The sequence below is a fragment of the Sporothrix schenckii genome (assembly GCF_000961545.1).
Source record: "Sporothrix schenckii 1099-18 chromosome Unknown Cont47, whole genome shotgun sequence".
In the NCBI taxonomy this organism is placed as follows: Eukaryota; Fungi; Ascomycota; class Sordariomycetes; order Ophiostomatales; family Ophiostomataceae; genus Sporothrix; species Sporothrix schenckii.
Genome location: NW_015971148.1, coordinates 3574275 through 3588261, shown reverse-complemented (window position 1 = coordinate 3588261; position 13987 = coordinate 3574275). Strand labels below are relative to the sequence as shown.

Here is a 13987-nt window from a genome sequence, read left to right as displayed (position 1 = left end):
ATGATTTAGTCTAGTTACAAATTCAATCAAACAACTGTCATATAAATACTAAATATGAAGGGAAATGCGAATGTTGTAAGCCACATATATTGGTGTACGATAGACGGAGTAGTATGTCGTGGAACGGACGTTGTAAGGTGATGTTAGTGCAACGTCAGTGGTTCGTTGAGACGTGCTTGACGTTGGTGGTGGAGGCGCCCCACTATTTCGGCTCCTTCCCCACCCAGCGATGAATGGCCAATTCAGTGCTTCGTCGCGTAGCTTCCTTCTTCGGCTCAACTCTACACGACTCTACACGACTTTCCCTTAGCCCCACGACACTTTTCTCTCTACGATACCCTCCTCCACCCGCCTATTCCTCAACTCCGTTACTCCTGCTTACTCACGATGGACTCCGACGACACGGCCCTCGGTCTCACACAAGAGGACCTCAAGGCCATCGACACGGTCCGTGCGCGGCTCTACCAGCTCACCAACAGCGTGCAGCGTCTCAAAGGCGATGTCCTCATGGGCGGCGGCCGCGGCGACGGCGTGGACTCGAGTCTGCTGCCGACACCCGAGTCCATCCAGGCATCGTCGTTTGTCCTCCAGCAGAATCTGGCGTCGCTCAACGAAGTCATGGCCCAGCATGCCGAGCTGTTCCGGCGCATCGTCGTGCACCCGGACCCCATGTACCCGGGCCGGACCGAGGAGCAAATACTGACGTCGCTGCTCCGCAAGAAGCTGGAGCCGGATGTGGAGCAGGTTGCGGAGCGGGCGCGCGAGACCGCGGCGGCGCGGGGCATTGGACGGACGAGTTTTGCCGAGTCGCTCGGGGCCAAAGGGCGGCGGCGAGGGCGGCGGCACGGCGGCATGGAGGACGAGGACGAGGACGAGGAAGATGAGGACGATGAAGACGACGACGACGACGACGACGACGACGACGACGAAGACGGCGACGACTCGGACAACGACAACGGCCCGCGCGAGCCGTTTGGGCTGGGCGACGTGTGGTACGAGGCGCGGCGGTGGTGCATGGACCGCCTGGGGCAGTTTATCCGCGAAGAGGCACCCGATGTCTACACGAAACAGGAGCGAGAGATGGGCGTGGAGAATGTGCGGACTGGGCTTCGGCGGTCGCTCGAGGAAGACGACGAGGACGAGGACGACGAGGACGAGGACGAAGACGACGAGGACAAACTGAAGGGCGATGACGACGAGGTCATCATGATTGACGACGGTGCACCACCGACGAAACCGCAAACACAGGCAGCAGCACAAGCAACCCAGCCATCACAACCACCAGCCGGCCCGGCCGCAGAGCCTGAAGTACTGCTGTGGCTGGCGGCGCGTGGCGACACGGACCTGCCACGGTACGTTGAGATTGAGTCGCAGCGGGCAGCAGCGGCAGCGGCAGCCCAGCGACGAATGTGACGGAGAAGCAGTACGGAAGAAGGACGAAGGCAGAAGTTTACGGGCTGTGCAAATAATACCCAATGATTCGATGTTCGAGTTGAACATGCAGTTTTCTTTACAAACATAAGCCAATGGAGCGGCTTACGACGTGTCTCCTCCCTCTGCTGGTGTCGTATTGTGTGGTTCATAAGTGCGCCTGATTCAAGTACCAAAAAAGTCGTACTGGATGTAGTCACGGAAAACCAAAATACGTGTGTGAGTGCTGTGTTATAGGGCAGTTGTGTCAGATGCACAACGCATAATTGTCGACGGTACGACGAACGACGTGTGGGCCTGTATTGGGAAGGAGTGCAAGTCGAGCCGATTTGAACTACAGCGGACGTTGGGCGCGGCAGGCACTACCGGGCACTATCAGGCACCTACTTAAACAAGACTTACATGGCTTCAATATGCTTGGAAAGAAACAGCCGCATGTGCATGCAACTTCGTTTGGGAGTGTCTCGCATACCGGCGAATTGAGATTAATGTATCTTGTTCCCGGCTTCGACAGTTCCAGGCCGTCCGTCGTAGTTATCGGGTTTGTACCTTTGCTGGGAAAGGAGGCTTTCTTTCGTCCTCTGTAAATGATCAGGCGTCGTGTGCTTGTGCTTTTTCTCCTCGGCCAAGGTCGCAGGCGCCCCCTTTCCGTTAGTCTTTTTCGCCTTGGTTCCAAGAATCTTCGGCATTGAACTTGTCAAATCGCTGATTGGGACTCTCACTGGAAAATGCTGTCAGCCCTATTCTCGTGCGTGATGTCAGAAATCAGTGCTTATGGCTCGCAATCCCTGGATCGGTCTTTCCACGCCAGAGCGCCCAGGCGCACCTTCCTTCAACTTGACGAGACTTTGCACCTTCCTCAGCCACATTGGGGGGCAACTGCTCCCACAATCTCGTCCCAGGATCTGACGCCAACCACCATTCTGCCCCTTTTCTTCTTTCATCCACTTTGGTGAGATGACGCGCAAACCAAACCTCGCTACAAACCCGTGCGATCAGTCAACAGCCACCAGGCGTCTGTCAAATTCGACAGTTTGATTCCCCTGTTGGCCGCCACCACCTGCTTCCCCATTCTTCAGCCCAATGGGAACCAAACGGCGACTTACAACATGGATGGTGTCTCCCACCCGCCACTGCTGATTGAAGAAAGTGACAAGTTGGTGTTAGACCGTCTCTGGTCGTCTTTCGTCGAATCAGATTTGGTTTGGGATGACGGCCATGGGCCTTAACCCGGTTCAGACTATCTGACGGGGTGTGAAGGGAGTGAGAAGTGTAAGAGTTGCAGTTTGGCGCAGGCGGCATAACTACATAACGGACAATTACGACGTGCAAAATGGAACGAGAAGACGTCAGACGACGACGACGACAATTCAAAGCGAGAACTTGGGAATCTCACTGTGCCGCGAAACAAATCTACAGCGCCCCAGTCGTGGCTCTTTCTTGCATGTTGCTCAATCATCTTTCTCGTACCCTCCCCGTTTCCCTTCCTTCTTTCAACAACATCGTCTTGTTTTCTTCTGCCCATTGCTTTTTGCCCGATTTTCTCGCAGGCTTTTGTTTACAACCCACATGACACAATGGGCGAAATGCTGTTTGCTAGTGCTGCCTATGCCGAGGAAATCCGGACTGGCGGTAGCCTCACAATGTCTCAAATTGTGACGTCGACGCCGTCAATTGCGTATAAGATTACTGCCGCTGGTGACGACTATGACGAGGTCACGGGAGTACGGGTGAAACGAAGCGCTTCTACCACACGACGGAAATCTCAGCCATGGAAGTCACCGGATGGGTACGACAAGGGACAGACGGACGTCAAAACACTGACTTCTCATGAAGCACCACTGCCTTCACATACTGAAGCAGACACGCAACCACAAGAGATTGGCAGCTCTTATACTAGGACACAGATATCACCAGCACCGTTGGTTTCGCAGGAACACGTGCCACTGCTCCACCTGCCCCTCGAAATCCGCCTTCAGATCTACCGTTGGGTTCTGCTGCTGAGCACGGTTGACCCAAAGCCAGGCTCGACGGCCACTGCAGGAACAACCACCAACGACTCTGCAATGTCCGTCTCGAGCACGCTCTTCCACTGTATGCCGCCCTACTTCTTCGACAGCCCGCAGCACTTTGGCCCGGGTGACGGTATCATGTTTATGAACATGTTTGCCAGCAACGAGCACCAAAGGCCGCTGCACTTTCGGCGGCTAAGACCGAAGCCGCCGACCAACGAGACCCCGCAAGAAGACCATCGAGACCAGAAGAGTACAGTCTTTGACAACGTCCCGTTGCTCGCCTCGTACCGCCCCGTTGGCCGTGCGGTGCCTGTCGGCCTGCTCGTCAGCTGCCGCCAGGTCTACCGCGAGGCCCGCACCATCGCCTTTGAGACAAGCGAGTTTGTGTTTGTGCGTCTCTTCAGCTCGGGCCTGTCGACTGCTCACTCCTTTATTGTGCTCGGTAGTCAGTCCTACCCGGGCAACGTAGGTGGCGGCATCCCGCTCCTGCAGCCGTGGCAGCGCGACTGCCTGCGCCACGTGCGGCTGGAGCTGGACGTGAGCGTTGCCGACATGGGCTGGACGGGACCCGAGCGGGATCCCAAGTATGTGGCGGCCGAGGGGTCGGACGCTTCGAAAGACGCGCCCAAGATCATGGATGGGCCCAAATGGCTCGCCCTCTGTGACGCCCTGGCCAAGGGCCTGCACGGCATGCGCGTCCTCCTCAACATTACCGAGGAGCAGTACGACACGAACGCAGAGCGGGACGAGGGCACCAAAGAAGACGACGAGTACACGTACACTCCGGACGAGGCGGCTGCGGCTGCCCGCAGTGTCTTGGTCGAGGGGTTCACTCGCCTTGCTGCCCTGCGTCAACTAGAGATTGAGCTTGTCTGGGTGCTGCGCGGCCGCTTCCGCAGCCGCGCCGCCAATTTGACCCCCGCTGCCACGCGCAACAACCTCATGTGGTGTGCCGCCGTCGAGACGGCCATCCACGCGGCGAGACAGGCACGACTGGAGACGACAGCGGTATCTGGAGCATCAGAGTCGACGCGCCGCCCTGTGTTGACCAAAGTCGTCTGCGTGGAGCGCATCTACGACGAGGAGTTGAAGAAGGATAGGGGTTTTGAAGAGGGTTCTGGCTTCTAAATTTTCTGGAACCTTGGGCTTACTCGGAGGTCATCATAAGGTGTGCGTTTTTATTGTTATTATTATTATACGGGCAACATTCAGAGCGGGCATGTCTCCATTTAACTTGATTTGTTTTGTTACTTCCCACGCTTGAATTCACTTCTACTTAAAGGGTTTTCATACACCACATTAGTCTGGCAACAATAGACGAAGGTAAAAGGTAACGCTAATATCCATTGTGTCTAAAGCGTACACACGGCCCTCGGGCTTGTAATAAATCACCAACAAGCCTCAGGCTTTGCTCGAATTGTCGATGAAGGATAGTACGTGAAGTCTGGGTCCTCAGTTTGAACCCAACGGCAGTCAAATGCAGTCAAAGCGGTGGAGAGGGAGTGAGAGCACATGCAATCGTAAAAGGGTAACTTTTGCCATTCGTTTCATCATTGTCGTCGTGTGTATACGCGATAACCAACCACAGAAAAAACAATATAGAAAGAAGAAGAGAAGAGTTGAACAACAAGAGAAGACAGCAGGAGGGTGTCATGGGAGACCGGGACAAGGAAAGATGTTTGACAACAACAGGAAACTTGGCCGAAGCCAAGACGACAAACGCCCTTCTTATACCAGCTTCGTCTTTCTCCTTCAGCACGTACTGTCGAATCCACCTTCATGCGCTTCCTTTTTTCACCGCTCCAAAATAACCATGATTCGTTTTCCTCGAGCCGTAGCAAGAGAAACCACAAGACAAAACAAAACGGGAACGAGCCAAAATGTAGTATATGTTTGTAAAAAGAAAACACAAAAAGACAACCCAAGAAAAACCGCACAGCCAGACACCTCCAATGGGGCCAAAAATGATGGTAATGAGAGATGAAAGAGAGCAAGAATGTAGAACACAACCGGAAAGAATGGATACTGCTTTTGACAAGGGCGCTTGGGTATGCAATGCTGCCTTATGGGGTCAAATCGATATGCCAGTAAGAGTGGATGTCTTGCGCAACTATAACTCCTCTTCGTCTTCTTCTTTGAGCGCCGGTGCTGTTGTGGCCGAACCGGCTGCTGCTGGTGACGGCGACGTGCCGAGCGATCCACCCAAAGCGGCTCCCAGGCCCGATCCGCTTTGGCTGCCGGACTGACCAGGTCGGTTGTATGCCGCCTCAGCCTTGGCCAGGATATCACCGAGTGCTGGTGGGAAGGCACCCGAATTGAAGACCGATCTTGGGTCGGCTTCGGAGCCCTCGGCTACACTGGCCCGGTGTCGCTTGAGCGGGCTGCCAATCACAGTGTCGTCTGGCAGGCCCTTGCCATACAGCAACCCTGAATTGGCCGATGTGCCGAGCACAGAACCATCGCCTCCTGATACGCTGCCGCCTGTGCCGCCCGACACAGCCGAGGCGACGCCGGATGCTAGGCCCGAGGCGCTCGGTGTGGCACCGCTTCCCTCGGTCGGTGTCAGCTCGCCGCCAAAAGGCCCCGTGCTCGGCGATTTCCGGGCGGCGTTGGACGACGCCGCTGCACTGTCAGGGTCGACGGAGTGTTGCCGCTTGAGCTGGAGTGGTTGTTAGCAGGGACCCAGTTGCATTCATATGCTTACAGCCGAAGGAATAAGAAAAGAAAGAAAATAAAAGAAAAACTGACCCGAATGCGGTTGACACCGTCAGCCAGCTCACCCGAGAATTGGGCGTCCTCGGGCGTCAGCCTGTCTGACGACTTGCCACCATCCTTATCGTCGGCATCGTCCATCTTGCCCAGAATCTTGTCGTCGTCTTCATCGTCCTCGTCACTGTCTTCGTCCATGGTGTTCGTGGTGGCGTTTGTGTTTGCCACGCTGCCGTTCCGTTTGTGGCCCGCCTTCTTCTGGCGTGTAGGGTCGGCGTCGTTGTCGCGGAACGTCGAGAAGCCGACGGTGCCGGCTGTCTTGAGCGGACCAATACTGGAAAAGTCGAGCTGGGCAGACTTGCGCTTGGCGTCCGTGGCCGTCTGTTGTGCGCCCTTGGCGGACGGGATGATGCCCATTTTACTTAGTTGGCCTGGACGGGAGAGTTAGCAACAGTGTCAAAATTATACCACGGGGGGGGGCAATGTACACCGCAGGTCCGGTATTTGGTGGGCTGACGTACGCTCGCCGCGGTAGAAAAAGGTAAAGACGGCGTAGGGCTTGTCCGGGCCGTCAATGCCAGTCACGGTCTGTGTCGAGATGGTCTTGGGGTCGAGGGTCTTGGGCTTGGCGAAACTCGTCGTGTGCTCGACGTCGGCATCGACCCCGCTCCCGCCGTTGCCACCACCCTCGGCATCGTCATCATCGTGTGCGTCAAACTGTGGAGAGTACTCTCCCTTTTTGATCTCACCGGAAGCCAGCACACGGAACATGGCGACCTTGATCTGGCCCGTCGCCTCGGGGAGCTCGTCGTCGGAAGATACAGAGTCGTCCGAAAGGTCGTCGTCCTCAAGCGCCTCGACAGGGGACTGCGCATCGGCGCCGCCGTACCGCAGGTCACGGCTCGTGCTGCTCTTTCGGCGATGGTTGCTCGTATTTGTGGAAGATCCATTCTGCTGCTGCTGCTGCTGCTGCTTCTGCTGCAGCTCTTGCCTCCGCCGGCGCTTCTCGAAGCGCTGCCGTCTCTTCTCCAGCTTGGCCGCGGCGTCGTGTCCCTCAAGATCCAGGCCGTTAAGCCAGCGCTCGAGGCCGACTTCGCGGAACAGGAACTCGCGCTCAGCCAGACCGCCGCCCTCTGTCTCAGGAACTTGTACCCAGCGGCTGTTAACCCATGTTTCTTCGCCAGGCCGCAACAACGTGGCCACTTCTTCCTTGGCGCGGCCGTCAAAGTAGATATAGGCGGCAATGGTCTCGTTTTCGGAGTTGGTCATGGGGATGTAGGGGGTGACGATGCCGGCGAACTTGCTGTCGCTGCCGGACGAAGGCAGCTCGCCGACGACGTGTGGCTTAGGATAGGGGTTGGCATCGGAGGCCTTGGGCGTCGAGTATGGAATGGGCAGGCCCGGTGTGAGGAGGGTGATGGAGATTGCGAACTTGGCGGCCTCTGGCTTGCCGGAGTCGGTGGACAGCTGGGGCTGCGGGACGGGGATGTAGCTGTTAATGCGGGAGACACGCGACTGTTTCTGGATGCCGTGCTCGGGGAGCGGCGCACCATTTGCATGGATGCTGACCGCGATGCCCTTGAAGCAAGGCATCGTGGTGGACGGAGGGGGGGATAGGGAGAACCTCGAGAGGATGGCCCGAGAACAGAACTGGGCAATACAGCAGTTGATGTACGCTCTTGCTGCTGTGTATGAGTGTAGAAAATGCTGATGCTGGATGCCTGGAGATGAAGAGCAGCACGGAGTTGGGTAGAGGTCGAGTGATGCGGCCAATGGCGAGAAAACAAGGCCGAAGGAGAAATCGATACTGTGCGAATCAAAAAATAAGAAATAAAATCGAGCTTCCTGGAGGTCGCCCGAGAAAAGATTCTGGCACTACTGTGGCTGGTAAATTGGGACAGGAGAGTCTGCGTGGGTCTCTAGTGCGTGCTCAAGCTGCGTTGGTCGACGTTGCGGCTAGGAAGCTCGGTTGGGCGGCATGGACGACCAGGGTTCGGTATTCGATGCTCACTAAGCTGTACGGCAACGATACAATAGCCACTGATGGTGCGATCCTGATCGTTGAGATAACGTGCTGTAGAAAGAATGTCGAGATACGAGGCAAATGGAGACGAGGCCGTGGTTCGTGGGACTGCAAAACTCGACGTTTGTTAGGGACCGGGGTGGTCTGCGACAGCGTCTCGAATCGTAGCGGTCGAGTCGAGGTTGGCGGGGTTGGGAGAAGACGCGAGGCAGAGACGAACCATGAAAACGCTCGAGCAAGATTGGGAGATGGAGTTGCTTGCAGCAACAAGGCGGAGAGTGGATTGCCGGTGAGGAGAAGGAGACTGCAAATTTCGGAGGGGAAGAATATTCGGCCTGCGTTCCCCCAGGGGAGTAGTGGAAGGAGGTGAGTCGAGGAGATCGTGGGAGGCTGGGGACTTCCTTCCGCCTGGTAACAATTTGCGCGTTCTTCCTTCTCTAATATTGGGCGTTCTTTCTGGAAGCTGATCCTGTTCCTTGTCTAGGAAAGGGCATTCGTGGCGTCGTGCAGTCGTGCAGGAAAGAAAACAAACAAAAAAAGGAAAGAGCAAAGGGCCACAGATCGCAGGACTGGCTTGAAGACGTAAGTTACAGGGGCGGGACACGGTCAAAGAGGGGGTTTGAGCCAGCGAGGCAAAGAGGCACCGAGGCACCTAACGGCGTAATAAGGCGTTGGCAACGGGGGCAAACAATGCGGCACGCGCGCAGCCGTTAGTGTGTGCGGGTGACTGTCGGAGCGCAGCTGGGCAAGGACAACAAACAGCGAATCTTGGGACTAAAGTTTGGGGCGGTTAATGATGTGGCAGATCGTTGTCATGCAGTGTGGCTGCCGGATTTGGGACGTGCTTTGCTACTGTGACACGCACGTTCTTTCACGTTTGTTGTTCCTCTCAGATCTATTCTCATATCTATTTGTTTGTTCCTGTGTTGTTCGTTGTTCCTGCCGTTCCATTGTTGCACATATGGTCTCTTTTCTTTAATTTTCAGTAGCGGTTTCCCTACGCCAACCAGCCGTGACCTCTCCCTCTGGGATAGCCACATGTTCCTGCTTTTGGGAGCGAGACTGTCGCGTGGTAATGCAGAGAGGCACCTTCCGAAGCTCGCAGTGAACGTCGTACCTGCCGGGGCTAAATCACTCGTAGGCGGCAGACGCTCCTTTGACGAATATCACTTTATATACGATACACGGCATCTCCCGTCAGGAACAGACCTAGCAAGAGTAGTCATTCTTTTTTTTTTTAATAAAAAAAGTCGGTTCCTGCGTGATCAGTAAGATATGGGTCGTATCAAAAACACAAAAGCGAATGAAAAGTGATGGGGAAAAGGAATGTGCAGTTCTGGCGGTGAGCAAAAATATGGTCGCTCTTTCCAGTTTCGGCGTAATCACGCCAGCTACAGAGTGGGGGAGGGAAAGAGCATCTGCCCAACAAGTGAGGGGAGAGGGAGGTCGGTTGAGGAAAGTAGGAGCATGAAAAGAAAATGGCGGGGATTTGACCAGGCAAGAGCGGCCAGCTGCCAACAGCGCACATCAACAACAGCAAAAGCATTGTGGTGGGGCATCGCTGGCGCCAGGGCTGGGACTGGACAAAAGCTCTGACGGTAAGTGGAGCCCTGGCAAGGTGGAATAGGTGCCGATGCGGCGGCAGGAACAAATGTGAAATCAATTTTTGAAATTGGTGGTGTGGTTGCCGTTTGTTTTGCATAGTTGGTTTGTGGATGTACAGATGGGAAGGCACGCTGTCACATACATCACTCTATCCGCACAATCTCGAGTCCCATGAGGTTGAGCGCGGTATGACGAAACGACCACATTAGCAGGGTGGGTCAGCCGGTGACAACGTGTGCCTACACGAGGAAGACAATGAGGTCATAAACAGCACGGTGCATGCACAGTGCACGTGGCCTTCGCAGCGTGCGAACTACGAAGTATGTCTTTTCGATAGGTCCAGTAATCTCATATTCTAATATGCGAACCGTCTACGAGATATAGAGTATGTTTATTTGTTTCGAGGGAATACTTTACCTGCCCCGTCTTTTCGTACCGCTTTACCACTGCGTCTTCCACCAGGACACCATCTTTGCTACCAGCCCGCTCCCAATGACGTCGAAGCCGGATTGCGCTGTAGCACTCGCTGCCTCCGTCTTGTGCGTATCGAAAACAAGGCCTGCGCGTCCAGGCCGGTCGTTGTCGTACTTTTCAGTATAAAAATCAATGAGCTTGATGGCTGGGTTGCGGCGCGGGTCTGGGTCGGAGGCGCGAAGGCGAGCCACCCATTCGCGCTGTGGGACAACCTCAAATTCGAGGCCGGCGGCACGCAGAGCCGGAAGCAGGTCATCGGTCCAGCGGAACACCTTGCAGTTCTGGACCTGGTAGACCGTGGACAGATCGACGATGTCGCCGGTGTCGCCGGTGTCGGCGTCGTCTTCTTCAGGCCGCCCCGTTAAGCCAGACAGCTCCAAGACCGCGCGTGCCATGGCATCGACAGGCATCCACGACGGCGTCTCATCCAATGCCGGCAGGGCGCCCGTGGTACGAGCGCTCTGGAAAATCAGCGGGATGGCCTCGGAGGTGCTCCAGATGCCACGCTCGGTATCGCCAATGATCTGGCCCAGACGCAAGACTCGCGCGGTCATGCCGGTCTGCTTGGCGGCAGCACGCACAATATGCTCCGTGACGACCTTGGAGCGGGCATAGCCCATGGCTTGAGCGTGGTGGAGATTGGTAATGTAGCCTTCGGAAATGGTGGCAGGGAGGGGCGCACCAGCGGCGGCCGAGATGGACGAACAGAAGAAGAGACGGGCGGCTGGCCGCCTGCCGCCCACGTTTGAGAGGGCGACGTCGAGCAAATTGCGCGTGCCGCGGATGTGCTGGGACTCAAAACTGCGGACGCCGAGGTTGAAGTTGACGGCCCAGGCGGCGTGGACGACGGTGGTCAAGGTCTCGCGGAAATCGGCCAGCATCGTATCGTCAAGGCCGAGCGAGCCCTGGCTAAGATCGGCGGATAAACAGACAACGCGCTCGTCCCGTGGAAGTGGCGATAGGCCCTTGGCGGCAAGTGTCGCCTGGACACGCTCTTCGGCGGTGGCCCGTGACGGGGCCCGGACAAGACAATAGACACGTGCCACGTGCTGTGCGTCCTGCTGGACGAGCTGATGCAGTATGTGTGCGCCCAGCGAGCCTGTGGCGCCGGTCAGTAGCACGGTCTGGGGACCACCGTGACGTGCTTTGGTTGTTGTAGCGTCGAACGTGGCGTTCGCTGAAAAGTCACTGTACTTGGCAATCAGCTCGTCCATGGCCTTGATCTCGCTGGCGTCGTTGCTGTCATGTTCTCCATTGCTACCGGTCCGCAGCGCCACAAAGTGCTGGGCCAGCTGGCGGATGCTGGGCAACTCAAAGACGACATTGTGGCCTGGCTTGCGGCCGCCGAGGTCGATCTCTCTCAAAATCAGGGCACGGGCCGTGATTGCCTGCAGACTGTCGACGCCAGCGTCAAACAGGTCTGTGTCGGCCTGCAGACGGTCGGCAGAGACACCAAGAAGCTTAGTGAAGAGGTCGAGGAGGTATCTCTCGAGCTCGGTCTCACTCAGAGTGAGGAGAGGCTTTGACGATGCGGTCACCTCTGCGTCGTCGCCGGCCGCACCCTCAAACCGGACGTATACGGCCTCGATCTCAGCGGCAAAGCGCTGGTAAAAGGCGGCCCGGATCACAGTGCCCTTATCGGTGCACGGATATTCAGTGTCAGCTGGCAGGATCGCGACCATCTCGCGCGAGATGCGACCAAACGCCTCAGTCTGCGCGTTGGTGGCCTCAATGGCGGGCATCAGCGCATCCAGCAGCAGCTTGTTGTTGCCCTCCGATACCAACGAGGCGGCCTTGTCGCTTGGCACGATCATGATGCCAGGAACGGCGCGACCGACGCCAAAGACGACACACTCACGCACAAGATCGTGCTGGCGGATCTGGTGCTCGTAGGGGATGGGAAGGACCTTCTCACCGTTGAACAGAGTGACGCGATCGTCGATACGGCCGAGATGCTTCCAGGCGTCGTGCATCGTCGGATGCTTGGCAAACAGGTCGCGCGTGTGGAACGAGTTGGGCGGGTCGTCGCTATTGGACAAGACCTTGGACGGCAGGCCGTCGAGCACGACGCACTCGTAGGTTGTGTCGATGCCCTCGGCACCGGCACCCAACGGCACCATGCGCAAGAACGGCTTGGCTGACGGCACGGGCCGCATATACGCCCACTCCTTGTCCATCTCCGGGTCGCGGAAGGACGTCATCAACTGGCCCATTTCGGTACTGTTGGTCAGCATCAGCAGGTTCGTTTGGGAAGGCAGCTAAACAGAAAAGACAAAAAAAAAAGGGTAGGACAAAGAGATGCAAGGACGGAAAACCCACGCTCCGTAATGGCCCGCAAGGTAGACACCGGCAGCGACGAGCCGGTCGCCTAGCTCGTCTGGGCAGCTGCTGCCACCGTACAGGACCAGCTTGAGCGCGCGCAGCGCGTCGATACCGCGCGGATCCTCGGCCATGAGCTTCAGCGCGTAGGGCACACAGTGCAGACTCTCGGGCGCGACGGCGCGCATCGACGCCACCAGCGTGCTGCCGGCAAGCGGTAGGTTGGCGTTGTAGAGGGCGGCGGCTTTGCCGGCACACAATGCGCGGAACAGCGTCGAGAGTCCGTGGTTGTGGAAGAGCGGCAGCGTAATAAAGGCGCGGTAGGGAATGCCGCTCTCGTAGTTGGCGAGACAGGCCGCGTGCGTTTGGAAGATGGGCTTGGGAAGGCCCGTCGAGCCGGATGAGTGGATGACAAAGGCAATCCGGGTTGCTAGACTGGTTGCCGGCATAGTTGCAAACGACGGCCAAGCGGCCTCGACCAGTGCGTGGTTGTCAGCAGCAACCGCTGCTGCTGCCGTGTCCGTCGGGGCGGATACCGTGGTGTACCGCTCGTACTCGCTGAGACTAAAGACAGAGACGGGACCATGCCCTTGGCCGTTTGCCGTTGACGCGGCTGCTGCAGCTTCAATGGCCGCGGTCACGTAATGAGGCGAAACGATCATCTTAGTGCACTGCGTCTTTTGCAGCAGGTTAACAATGGCCTCCGTGGCCAGCCTGTTCGACAGCAACAGCACAGCAAAACCCAACCGCGACAGTGCAAACATCGACACAACGTAGTCCACACTGGAAGGTGCCAGGAGTGCAACAACCTCCGCGTTTTGCGCACTTGGATGATGCGGAACAACGCCAGACTGCAGATAGAGACTGGCCGCGGCATCAGCATAGCGGTCAATGTCTCCAACCGTGTGATGCACGTAGTCGTCTTTGCCCCGCGGCGTGGCCGGATAGGCAAAGAAAGGGGAATGAGGACCCTCCCTCACACGGCGGGCCAGCAGATCGTTGACGACGCGTAGCGGCGGTGTCGGGGTTGAAGAGGATGCGTCGTTCTCGACGGTAGAACCCTCTGTGCGAAGTTGGCTGTGCGGTGACAAGGGGCTGGCGGCCGACGACAAGACTGGAGCAGCAGTAGCCATGGTTGAAGAGTGACGGGCGCGGATGGGTGCAATGAATGGTCTTGTGGACTGGTTGTGCAGAGCTGCTTTGGACCTGACACGTGAAAAGAGGTGTAAAGAAATAAGTGAGATGAGAACGAGACAAAAGCAATATGAAAACAATGTGAATGATTGGAAGGGGGTAAAAATAATGTGTAGATGGGTTTTGGAGAATTACAGGGGCGAGATGCAAAGCCCAAATAGAACTCACGCCGAGAATCAAGATGTCATGGGATGCCTTTCGTCGTCTGCGACATCCT

At 56.7% G+C, this 13987-nt stretch overlaps 5 protein-coding genes across 5 annotated transcripts; 2 read left to right on the top strand and 3 right to left on the bottom strand.

Moving 5' to 3' along the window:
* Positions 1-387: 387 nt before the first annotated feature.
* SPSK_04431 (uncharacterized protein) lies at positions 388-1413 on the top strand (the record flags this gene model as incomplete). The annotated part of the gene is made up of 1 exon (XM_016731238.1): positions 388-1413. The coding sequence occupies one exon, from the start codon at positions 388-390 to the stop codon at positions 1411-1413; it is 1026 nt and encodes a 341-aa protein (XP_016585678.1).
* A 503-nt stretch (positions 1414-1916) lies between these two features.
* Positions 1917-2300, bottom strand: SPSK_04666 (uncharacterized protein; the record flags this gene model as incomplete). Its single annotated transcript, XM_016731466.1, has 2 exons — positions 1917-2152; positions 2258-2300. The coding sequence occupies 2 exons, from the start codon at positions 2298-2300 to the stop codon at positions 1917-1919; spliced, it is 279 nt and encodes a 92-aa protein (XP_016585677.1).
* Positions 2301-3008: 708 nt separating this feature from the next.
* SPSK_04232 (uncharacterized protein) lies at positions 3009-4574 on the top strand (the record flags this gene model as incomplete). The annotated part of the gene is made up of 1 exon (XM_016731043.1): positions 3009-4574. One exon carries the CDS (start codon positions 3009-3011, stop codon positions 4572-4574), a length of 1566 nt encoding a protein of 521 aa, XP_016585676.1.
* A 982-nt stretch (positions 4575-5556) lies between these two features.
* SPSK_04046 (uncharacterized protein) lies at positions 5557-7748 on the bottom strand (the record flags this gene model as incomplete). The annotated part of the gene is made up of 3 exons (XM_016730859.1): positions 5557-6105; positions 6195-6586; positions 6677-7748. 3 exons carry the CDS (start codon positions 7746-7748, stop codon positions 5557-5559), a joined length of 2013 nt encoding a protein of 670 aa, XP_016585675.1.
* Positions 7749-10223: 2475 nt separating this feature from the next.
* On the bottom strand, positions 10224-13709 carry SPSK_03912 (uncharacterized protein; the record flags this gene model as incomplete). The annotated part of the gene is made up of 2 exons (XM_016730727.1): positions 10224-12477; positions 12577-13709. 2 exons carry the CDS (start codon positions 13707-13709, stop codon positions 10224-10226), a joined length of 3387 nt encoding a protein of 1128 aa, XP_016585674.1.
* Between the last annotated feature and the right edge of the window lie 278 nt (positions 13710-13987).